Genomic DNA, 12255 nt, shown 5'->3' on the forward strand with positions numbered 1-12255 from the left:
GTCCGGATCAGTCCAGGTCGGTCCAGATCAGTCTGGATCGGTCCGGGTCGGTCTGCATTGTCAGTCCAGATCAGTCTGGATCGGTCCGGGTCGGTCTGCATTGTCAGTCCAGATCGGTCCAGATCAGTCTGGATCGGTCCGGGTCGGTCTGCATTGTCAGTCCAGATCAGTCTGGATCGGTCCGGATCGGTCGGGGTCGGTCTGGGTCAGTCCGGATTAGTCTGGATCGGTCTGCATCGTCAGTCCGGATCAGTCCAGGTCGGTCCAGATCAGTCTGGATCGGTCCGGGTCGGTCTGCATTGTCAGTCCAGATCGGTCCAGATCAGCCTGGATCGGTCCGGGTCGGTCTGCATTGTCAGTCCAGATCGGTCCAGATCAGTCTGGATCGGTCGGGGTCGGTCTGGGTCAGTCCGGATTAGTCTGGATCGGTCCGGGTCGGTCTGCATCGTCAGTCCAGGTCGGTCCAGATCAGTCTGGATCGGTCCGGGTCGGTCTGGGTCAGTCCGGATCGGTCCAGGTCGGTCTGGGTCAGTCCGGATCGGTCCAGGTCGGTCTGCATCATCAGTCCAGGTCGGTCCAGATCAGTCCGGATCAGTCCAGGTCGGTCTGGGTCAGTCCGGATCGGTCCAGGTCGGTCTGCATCATCAGTCCAGGTCGGTCCAGATCAGTCCGGATCAGTCCAGGTCGGTCTGGGTCAGTCCAGATCGGTCCAGGTCGGTCTGCATCATCAGTCCAGGTCGGTCCAGATCAGTCCGGATCAGTCCAGGTCGGTCTGGGTCAGTCCGGATCAGTCCAGGTCGGTCTGGGTCAGTCCGGATCGGTCCAGGTCGGTCTGCATCATCAGTCCAGGTCGGTCCAGATCAGTCCGGATCAGTCCAGGTCGGTCTGGGTCAGTCCGGATCAGTCCAGGTCGGTCTGGGTCAGTCCGGATCGGTCCAGGTCGGTCTGCATCATCAGTCCAGGTCGGTCCAGATCAGTCCGGATCAGTCCAGGTCGGTCTGGGTCAGTCCGGATCAGTCCAGGTCGGTCTGGGTCAGTCCGGATCGGTCCGGGTCAGTCCGGGTCAGTCCAGGTCGGTCTGGGTCAGTCCGGATCGGTCCAGGTCGGTCCAGGTCAGTCCAGGTCGGTCTGGGTCAGTCCGGGTCGGTCTGGGTCAGTCCGGATCGGTCCAGGTCGGTCTGGGTCAGTCCGGATCGGTCCAGGTCGGTCTGGGTCAGTCCGGATCGGTCCGGGTCAGTCTGCATCGTCAGTGAAACACAACCGTGGAAATCTTTACCTAAAGTCTCCATCAGACGGTTGACATGAAAGCTGAAGTTCTGGTTAAAGTGTGAGAACTGAACTTTGGACTCAGGATGGGAAAAGGCCAGATATGTCATGTTGTCTTGTTTATTCTTATATGTATAATATTTTATGATGTATTATTTCATTAACTTTGTGTTTTTACTGCACTAACACCTTGAAAAGCCTAACCAGGGCGGGGGGGGGGGGGGGGGGGTCCATGGCATCGCCCACCTGGGTGAAAAGGTATTCTTGTCCTGTCCCTGCCAAATAAACAAATAAATGAATAAAGAAAATAGTTTTATTATTGATACTTGCAGCAGATATACAAATATGTTCACACATTGATTTAACTGTGAAAATGTGTACAAATACTAAGAAAACCCTCTGCAGGAGAGAAACCAGGATATGACTTTTATTTTGTAGTTCTGTCACACAAAGGTCGCCTTTATTTCCCGAGACGACAGTAAAAGTTCTGAGCCTTTTCCAGACGCTGGTTTGGTTTGGCTGCCACGCTCAGGGCCGGATCAAAGGTGCCGGGGCCCTGGGGTCCGTGCCCTTAATGCCCATCGCTAATCCGGCCTTGGCCACGCTCCAGCCCTCACATACCACGTTTTACTTTAGTTTCGCCATGACATCATCACAAGGCTTTGGTTCTTTGTAGACGAGTCGCTGGGAATGAGGAGCTTCTGGTCAGACCAGTTCTGGGTTCGCGGCGTGTCGAGTTATTCCGGTATCTGATGAGCTGCATCAGCCTGAGATCATCTTTCATCTGTCACGTGATGGCGCTCGCATGCTCGGGTCTCATGTGACACGTAGGTTCAGCTGATTTCTTTCTTTCTGAAAAATAAAGATTGTAAAACAAATTGTAAGTTTTTATCTCTTGCTGTTCTTCTTGTGAGCGATCGTCTGCGCGACACGCTTCCCGTATGTACGGAAGCCAAGAGCGACTCCATTATTCGGTTTTTTATCGTCATCTCGCAACGAGGACCGTTTGAGACGTAAGGTGGGGGCAGAAGGAAGTGGTTACTCCTGATTCCACTGATCAAATAGACAGTTTCAGCCTTTTTCAGAGCTGATTGTTGTAAAATCAGATGAATCGATCAGTGCTGAGGCATAGTGGTTAGGCCTTTGGCCTCACAGCAAGAAGGTCGCTGGTTTGATCCCCGGCCGAGGATGTTCCTCTTGTGAAAGTTCCTGGCTTTGCAGAGGCATCCCAGCATGCAACAGCTCTGCGCTCTTCAGAAACCTACCGGTGACGTCACAGAGGCTCCGCCCATCTTGTACTACAGTCTGTGAAAACAGGAGGGTGTGTGTTTACACACGTTGCTGCGTCTGTGTGAGCTTCAGCAGCGCCCGTGCACCGCAGGTTGTTTAGTTAAAAGCACGACCATCGGCCGTCACCAAGCAGGCCAGTTCGGCGGAAAGTGTCCCATTGCTCCCAATGCCCAGCTCGCCCTCCCTAACACTGGCAGGCAGCCCTGCAGAGCTCCTTCAGAGACAGGCTGCTGCATCCAGAGCATGAATAAGCTGCAGGTCTTTCCTAGTTTATTCCTAGTTTATTACTGTACATGCTTATTATAATTTACATGACAACAATGTTTCTGGGGGGAACCAAGGTGAAGCCCCCCCCAGCAGCAACCTCTGGTGGTTAAAAGTGAACCCAATGCGGAATGTGGCAGTACATGAACCTGCAGTTCCCCCTTCATCCACTAGGGGCTGCAAAACAGAGCAAATCCCCATAGACTCCCATGTTAAAAAGACCAACTTCACAGCAGGAATAAACATGTTTACAGCAGAAATAAACATGTTTACAGCAGGAATAAACATGTTTACAGCAGAAATAAACACGTTTACAGCAGGAATAAACATGTTTACAGCAGAAATAAACATGTTTACAGCAGGAATAAACATGTTTACAGCAGAAATAAACATGTTTACAGCAGGAATAAACATGTTTACAGCAGAAATAAACACGTTTACAGCAGGAATAAACATGTTTACAGCAGAAATAAACACGTTTACAGCAGGAATAAACATGTTTACAGCAGAAATAAACATGTTTACATCAGGAATAAACATGTTTACAGCAGAAATAAACACGTTTACAGCAGGAATAAACATATTTACAGTCTGGTTCAAAAATCCATGTTAGGTTTAATAGGTCAGGTTTACCTTCATGACAACTGAGGGGGAGTGAATTTTTTTCTAACTCACCCGTTTAAAAGTAATTTAATCTTGAAGTTCAGCATATTTAGGGGCGTGTCCTTTTGATTGACAGGTACCCGATCTCCCGCTTCAAGTCAGAAGAACATAGAACAACCGCGGTTTTTAGCCGGTTAACAACGTGACTTAGCTTTAGCCCGCTTACCTCTGTTAGCTGGTTAGCTCCTGTTATCTCCGGGTTAGCTCGGTTAGCTCTTAGCTACAGAAAGCTCGGAGTTCACTCGATGTCAATCATCCACCATGACGCTCACAGCCCCCCTCTCAGCTCCACCTCTTTGCCCATTTTTGTATTTTCCGGGCGAGACTACATGCATGACCCTGCCAAGATGGTGATGGTAGGAACCGCCCACCGAGCTTCAATTCAGCTCTTCAGAAACCTACGGGTGGCGTCACGGAGGCTCCGCCCATCTTTTATATACAGTCTGTGGTGGGTTCTCTCCTGGTTTCCTCCCACAGTCCAAACTTGCATCACTAGACCGATTTCTGCTCCCTTTCATCTTCATCTTAATTTTCAGCTGCTTATCCCTGCTAGGCAGCAGCCTAAGCAGGGAAGCCCAGACTTCCCTCTCCCCAGCCACATTTGCCAACTCTGCGGGGGGATCCCGAGGCGTTCCCAGGCCAGCCGAGAGATGTAATCCCTCCAGCGTGTCCTGGGTCTTCCCCGGGGTCTCCTCCCAGAGGGACGTGCCTGGAACACCTCACCAGGGAGGTCCAGGAGGCATCCTGACCAGATGCCCGAGCCACCTCAACTGGTTCCTCTCGATGTGGAGGAGCAGCGGCTCTACTCTGATCTCCTCCCGGATGACCAAGCTCCTCACCCTATCTCTACGGGAGAGCCCGGCCACCCTGCGGAGGAAACTCATTTCAGCCGCCTGTATACGAGATGTCCTTCTTTCGGTCACGACCCACAGCTCATGACCATAGGTGAGGGTAGGAACGTAGATCGACTGGTAAATGGAGAGCTTCGCCTTCTGGCTCAGCTCCTTCTTCACCACGACAGACCGGCGCAGAGTCCGCATTACTGCAGACGCCGCACCGATCCGTCTGTCCATCTCTAGACCCATTTCTGCTGCCTTAGTTACATAAATATGGCCGTACATTTCAAACATCGTCATACGTCTTTGTCCTCATACTTCCACACAACTTTTACATTGTTCAGTCAGTTCCTCCACCAGAGGGCAGCACTGAGTTCAGGGTTTGTTTCCATGTTCTGGCAGCAGTCGGCAGCGGTAACGTAGCCGGTATCCTGCTGGTTTTTGTTGTCTCCATGCTCCAACGCACCTGACTGAAATGAATAAACAGGTTGACAACAAGCTGCTGGATCTATTTAATTTGAATCAAGTGTGTTGGTGCCGGGAAACAACAAAAACCTGCCGGATACCGGCCCTCCAGGACCGGAGTGTGACACCCCTGCTAGAAACCGTCTGAAAACACCAGAAGAAGAAAAAACCCACAACGTTTTTTTTGTTCTGAAGCCCTTCTGTTTCTTCTTCAGGTGCTTTTAATTTGGCGGTTTCTGCATCGTCTTCTTCCTCCTCTTCTTCTCTGGTTTGTTCCTCTGGCTGTGTGTCAGCTGTACAACTCAACACTTCCACCGTCTGGAAGAAACGTCCAGAATGCCTCGGATCAGCTGCTGCGGACTCCTTTCAGTTCAATTCAATTCAATTCAATTCAACTTTATTTATATAGCGTCAAATCACGGCAATGCCATCTTAAGACGCTTTACAGACAGAGGGGAAAACATAATGAAGGCCAATTCATAACAGCCTATATAAGGAAACCAACAGAATGAGTTGAGTCCAACTCAATCTCCCATCCTGAGCAAGCACACTGGCAACAGTGGGAAGGAAAAAAACTCCCTTTTAACAGGAAGGAAACCTCCGGCAGAATCCGGCTCAGGACAGGCAGCCATCTGCCTCTGCTGTGTGGGGGGAAGAGGACAGAAAGACAACAGACAACAGGAACTGCTACTCCCGGCCAGGGAGACCTGCTGAGACAGGAGACATACATGTTAATGATGCAACACTGTTATGGGGGGGGGGGGGGGGGGGGGGGGTAAAAGAAAGAGATAAAGAGAAAAAGAAAGAAGCTCAGTGTATCAGGAAATGTCCCTCAGCAGTCTAAACCTATAGCAGCATAACTAAGGGATGCTAACCATCCCTAGCTATAGGACTTATCAAAAAGATAAGTCTTCAGCCTAGTCTTAAAGGTGGGGAGGGTGTCTGCTTCCCTAACACTAACTGGGAGCTTATTCCATAAGAGAGGGGCCTGATAACCAAAGGCTCTGCCTCCTGCTCGGCTCTTTGAGACTCTAGGAACCACAAGTAAGCCTGCAGTCTGCGAACGAAGTACTCTACTTGGTATATAAGGAACTATGAGGTCTTTGATATATAGTGGAGCCTGGTTGTGGAGGGCTTTATATGTAAGGAGAAGGATTTTAAATTCTATTCTAGATTCAACAGGCAGCCAATGAAGAGAGGCTAAAACTGGAGAAATATGATCTCTCATGCTGGTTCTGGTCAGGACTCTGGCTGCAGAATTCTGGATCAGCTGAAGGCTTTTCAGGGCATATTTAGGACAGCCCAGTAATAGAGTTACAGTAATCTAGTCTCGAAGTAACAAAAGCGTGAACCAGTTTTTCTGCATCACTCCGAGACAGAATGTCCCTAATTTTGGCTATATTACGTAAATGAAAGAAGGCTGTTTTAGTAACCTGCTTAATATGTGGGCCAAAGGAAAGGTCAGGGTCAAATATTACTCCAAGGTTTCTCACTGTAGCACTGGAAGCTAAAGTAATGCCATCCAGGTTCATTACAAAACCGGAAAATTTAGCTCTGAGTTTTTCAGATCCAACGAGAATTACTTCAGTCTTATCTGAGTTTAAGAGGAGAAAATTTCTAGACATCCAAGTCGTTATGTCTATGAGACAATTTTGTAGCCTATTGGGCTGATTTGTTTCATCTGGTTTAAAGGATAAGTATATCTGTGTATCATCTGCATAACAATGAAAGTTTATTCCATGCTGTCTAATAATTTTGCCTAAAGGGAGCATATACAGTGTGAAGAGTACTGGTCCAAGTACAGAACCTTGAGGAACTCCATGACTTACTGTAGTTTGTGAGGAGGACTTGTCATTTACATGAACAAACTGAAGTCTATCAGATAAATATGATTTAAACCAGCTTAACGCTGTACCTGTAATTCCAATCACCTGTTCTAGTCTTTGTAACAGAATGTTATGATCGACTGTATCAAATGCAGCACTAAGATCAAGCAAGATAAGTACGGACACAAGTCCTTTGTCTGAGGCCATAAGAAGGTCATTAGTAACTTTCACCAATGCCGTCTCAGTGCTATGATGAGCTCTAAATCCTGACTGAAACTCCTCGCATAAATTATTTCTGCTCAGATGGGCATGTAGCTGAGCAGAAACTATTTTCTCCAGAATTTTGGACATATCCAAAGTTATTTAACTTAAAGTTTGTTTAACTTTGTTTATTTGTCTTTGTCGGATGTTGTTTACTTTATTTCTTGTTTTAGTTTGAAACGAAGCTTCTTATTTTGTAACGTTTTAATGTTCTTATAAATCACTTTGAATCAGCCTGTTGTTACAGATGAACTCGGCTGTATTTATCTCCGCAGTCGTTTCAGATCCTTTCAGCCTCTGAATCTGCCGTCTGAGGAAACGTCCCGTCTGACCGGGACGAGAAGCTTCTAGATGAAACTTTGGAGGGTTAAAGACTCCTTCAGCTTTTCTTTGCCTGAATGAGTCCAGTCCAGCCCTCTCAGAATAATCCCAGTTTGTACTGGTGGAGCTGAAGGTGACTCATTCATTCAGGCTGCCGTCCCAGTCAGAGGAACAACCACCTCTCCCGTGCCAAACCAGAGGCCAACCTCCCTCCTCTCCTCCCATCTCATTCTTTCCTCCCCGGGCACTCGGTCGCTCTGCAGACACAGTGACGAGCTGAGCAGCGCGAAGACCACCATCCTCATCCTCATCCTCTTCCCAGCACAGCAAACCAGTCCAGACCTCGGAGCGGACCAGTCTCTTCTTCTAACGGCTTACAGGAAGGTAAGTGTGTCTGAAGCCTGGTGAAGATGTTTCTTTGTCTTCTGGGTGGAGTTGCCAACCCCACCCGTGTGTGTGTGTGTGTGTGTGTGTGTGTGTGTGTGTGTGTGTGTGTGTGTGTGTGTGTGTGTGTGTGTGTGTTTAATGCAAGTCCAGACAGAAGAGTTGCAGGGACATTTTCCTCGTGGTTTTATTTTACTTCTGCATCTTCCTGGCGGCGTAGATTCATCTTGTTCCTGTAAAACTCTCAGCGGTTTGTAGAAACGTGTTCAGATGAACGAAACGTCTCCTCTGCGTCCCAGGAGTCCTCCTCCCAGCCTGAAGCCGTTTTCTGTCACCTGTCGACACGCCTGGAGGTGGTTCGTTTCCTGACATATCTGCTTCTTTTCTAGGGCAGAAAGAGGAAATGGCGACACCCAGAAAGGCTCCTGGAGCTGGAAGCACCCCGCTGTCTCCCAACCGCATCACCCGGCTGCAGGAGAAGGAGGACCTCTGCAACCTCAACGACCGCCTGGCCGTCTACATCGACAAGGTTCGCTCTCTGGAGGCCGAGAACGCCGGCCTGCGTCTGCGCATCACCGAGTCCGAGACGGAGGTTACCCGGGAGCTGACGGGCCTGAAGGCCGCCTACGAGACGGAGCTGGCGGACGCCCGCCAGACGCTGGACTCGGTGGCCAAGGAGCGCGCACGGCTGCAGCTGGAGCTGGGGAAGCTGCGGGAGGACCACAAGGAGCTGAAAACCAGGTGGGAACCAGTCCAGACTGGGTCCAGTCCAGACTGGGAACCAGTCCAGACTGGGTCCAGTCCAGACTGGGAACCAGTCCAGACTGGGTCCAGTCATTTAGAGGCAGAGAAAGATGGTTTTCAGGGCAGCTTGGAGTGGTTTGGGTCTGAGTGGAGACGAGTCCTGCAGGAGACTCCATGCGGTCTACACTTCTGCTTTCATGACTTCTAACGGCGTTACCGTCTGCCTCCAGGCGGTTTGAACATTTCACACGTCGCTTCTGAAACTCAGCAGATCATCATGAGATGTTCGCTTGCCTGAAGAGTCCTGGTCTTCCCGCCGGCGTTGGGCTGAATCCTCGGCTGCCTGCAGGTCAGAGGGAGCGTTTCAGACGGCGCCGTCCAGCAGTCTCTCATCAGCTTCTAATACCGGCTGCTGGGCGTCCTCGCCGCGATGCAGCCCCACGCCGGGCCTCCTGGCCCCACACCTCCTGGCCCCACACCTCCTGGCCCCACACCTCCTCCCACACCTCCTGGCCCCACACCTCCTCCCACACCTCCTCCCACACCTCCTGGCCCCACACCTCCTCCCACACCTCCTCCCACACCTCCTGGCCCCACACCTCCTCCCACACCTCCTCCCACACCTCCTCCCACACCTCCTGGCCCCACACCTCCTCCCACACCTCCTGGCCCCACACCTCCTCCTACACCTCCTGGCCCCACACCTCCTCCCACACCTCCTGGCCCCACACCTCCTCCCACACCTCCTGGCCCCACACCTCCTCCCACACCTCCTCCACACCTCCTGGCCCCAGACCTCCTCCCAGACTCCTCCCAGACCCGCTGCCACATCCAGAGCCGATGACTAACTCCTTCCCCGTTCTCCTCCTTCACCAAAGCAACATAATAAACACAGGACGTGGCACTGTCTCATTTTTCCATAAATACTGAGACGGTGTGTGTGTTTGGCTTAGAGCAGCCGTTTCCATGGCAGCGCCATGTGGCTTGTGGCGACCAGATTCCCCCCCCCCCCCCCCCCCCCCCCCCCCCCCCCCCCCCAGCTGATGTCTGCAGGACGGCAGCAGATCCCAGAGCTCCACCCTGACCCTGTCTCTCTGGAGCTCCACCCTGACCCTGTCTCTCTGCAGCTCCACCCTGACCCTGTCTCTCTGCAGCTCCACCCTGACCCTGTCTCTCTGCAGCTCCACCCTGACCCTGTCTCTCTGGAGCTCCACCCTGACCCTGTCTCTCTGCAGCTCCACCCTGACCCTGTCTCTCTGCAGCTCCACCCTGACCCTGTCTCTCTGCAGCTCCACCCTGACCCTGTCTCTCTGCAGCTCCACCCTGACCCTGTCTCTCTGCAGCTCCACCCTGACCCTGTCTCTCTGCAGCTCCACCCTGACCCTGTCTCTCTAGAGCTCCACCCTGACCCTGTCTCTCTGCAGCTCCACCCTGACCCTGTCTCTCTGCAGCTCCACCCTGACCCTGTCTCTCTAGAGCTCCACCCTGACCCTGTCTCTCTAGAGCTCCACCCTGACCCTGTCTCTCTGGAGCTCCACCCTGACCCTGTCTCTCTGCAGCTCCACCCTGACCCTGTCTCTCTGCAGCTCCACCCTGACCCTGTCTCTCTGGAGCTCCACCCTGACCCTGTCTCTCTGCAGCTCCACCCTGACCCTGTCTCTCTAGAGCTCCACCCTGACCCTGTCTCTCTGCAGCTCCACCCTGACCCTGTCTCTCTGCAGCTCCACCCTGACCCTGTCTCTCTAGAGCTCCACCCTGACCCTGTCTCTCTGGAGCTCCACCCTGACCCTGTCTCTCTAGAGCTCCATCCTGACCTTGTCTTCTGCAGCTCCACCCTGACCCTTTCTCTCTGCAGCTCCACCCTGACCCTGTCTCTCTGGAGCTCCACCCTGACCCTGTCTCTCTGCAGCTCCACCCTGACCCTGTCTCTCTAGAGCTCCACCCTGACCCTGTCTCTCTGCAGCTCCACCCTGACCCTGTCTCTCTGGAGCTCCACCCTGACCCTGTCTCTCTGCAGCTCCACCCTGACCCTGTCTCTCTAGAGCTCCACCCTGACCCTGTCTCTCTGCAGCTCCACCCTGACCCTGTCTCTCTAGAGCTCCACCCTGACCCTTTCTCTCTGCAGCTCCACCCTGACCCTGTCTCTCTGCAGCTCCACCCTGACCCTGTCTCTCTGCAGCTCCACCCTGACCCTGTCTCTCTGCAGCTCCACCCTGACCCTGTCTCTCTAGAGCTCCACCCTGACCCTGTCTCTCTGCAGCTCCACCCTGACCCTGTCTCTCTGCAGCTCCACCCTGACCCTGTCTCTCTGCAGCTCCACCCTGACCCTGTCTCTCTAGAGCTCCACCCTGACCCTGTCTCTCTAGAGCTCCACCCTGACCCTGTCTCTCTGCAGCTCCACCCTGACCCTGTCTCTCTGGAGCTCCACCCTGACCCTGTCTCTCTAGAGCTCCACCCTGACCCTGTCTCTCTGGAGCTCCACCCTGACCCTGTCTCTCTAGAGCTCCATCCTGACCTTGTCTTCTGCAGCTCCACCCTGACCCTTTCTCTCTGCAGCTCCACCCTGACCCTGTCTCTCTGCAGCTCCACCCTGACCCTGTCTCTCTGGAGCTCCACCCTGACCCTGTCTCTCTGCAGCTCCACCCTGACCCTGTCTCTCTGCAGCTCCACCCTGACCCTGTCTCTCTGCAGCTCCACCCTGACCCTGTCTCTCTAGAGCTCCACCCTGACCCTTTCTCTCTGCAGCTCCACCCTGACCCTGTCTCTCTGCAGCTCCACCCTGACCCTGTCTCTCTGGAGCTCCACCCTGACCCTGTCTCTCTGCAGCTCCACCCTGACCCTGTCTCTCTGCAGCTCCACCCTGACCCTGTCTCTCTAGAGCTCCACCCTGACCCTGTCTCTCTGCAGCTCCACCCTGACCCTGTCTCTCTGCAGCTCCACCCTGACCCTGTCTCTCTGGAGCTCCACCCTGACCCTTTCTCTCTGCAGCTCCACCCTGACCCTGTCTCTCTGCAGCTCCACCCTGACCCTGTCTCTCTAGAGCTCCACCCTGACCCTGTCTCTCTGCAGCTCCACCCTGACCCTGTCTCTCTGCAGCTCCACCCTGACCCTGTCTCTCTGCAGGAACACCAGGAAGGAGTCGGAGCTGGCAGCCGCCCTGCAGAGGCTGAAGGACCTGGAGGCTCTGCTCAACTCCAAGGACGCCTCCCTGACCACGGCGCTGGGGGAGAAGAGGAGCCTGGAGGTTGAGAACCGGGACCTGAAGGCGCAGGTCGCCAAGGTGGGGTGGAGAAGACCTCCCCCGACGTTTAGTCTCCTATCCTTGTTTCCATTCTCCTCATTCACTTTCTCCTCCTCCATGTCCTCCTCCATGTTCTCCTCCTCCATGTCCTCCTCCATGTTCTCCTCCTCCATGTTCTCCTCCATGTTCTCCTCCTCCATGTTGTCCTCCTCCATGTCCTCCTCCATGTTCTCCTCCTCCATGTCCTCCTCCATGTTCTCCTCCTCCATGTTGTCCTCCTCCATGTTCTCCTCCTCCATGTTCTCCTCCTCCATGTTCTCCTCCTCCATGTTCTCCTCCATGTTGTCCTCCTCCATGTCCTCCTCCATGTTCTCCTCCTCCATGTTGTCCTCCTCCATGTTCTCCTCCTCCATGTTCTCCTCCTCCATGTTGTCCTCCTCCATGTCCTCCTCCATGTTGTCCTCCTCCATGTCCTCCTCCATGTTCTCCTCCTCCATGTTCTCCTCCATGTTCTCCTCCTCCATGTTGTCCTCCTCCATGTTCTCCTCCATGTTGTCCTCCTCCATGTCCTCCTCCATGTTCTCCTCCTCCATGTTCACCTCCTCCATGTTCTCCTCCTCCATGTCCTCCTCCATGTTCTCCTCCATGTTCACCTCCTCCATGTCCTCCTCTCCATGTTCTCCTCAATGTTGTC

At 53.1% G+C, this 12255-nt stretch overlaps 1 protein-coding gene across 1 annotated transcript in view; it reads left to right on the forward strand.

The window, feature by feature from the left end:
- Nucleotides 1–7979: 7979 nt before the first annotated feature.
- The window catches only part of LOC306770059 (lamin-A-like), a gene marked incomplete at its 5' end in the record, with an annotated part of 37357 nt that continues 33081 nt past the window's right edge, over nt 7980–12255 (forward strand). Inside the window, 2 exons of the mRNA XM_079258844.1 lie at nt 7980–8317; nt 11444–11600. Of these exons, the coding sequence (XP_079114970.1) occupies nt 7980–8317; nt 11444–11600 (495 nt within the window). The remainder of the gene's footprint in view (nt 8318–11443; nt 11601–12255) is intronic.

This window comes from Telmatherina bonti (assembly GCF_933228915.1).
Source record: "Telmatherina bonti genome assembly, chromosome: 19".
NCBI lineage: Eukaryota > Metazoa > Chordata > Actinopteri > Atheriniformes > Telmatherinidae > Telmatherina > Telmatherina bonti.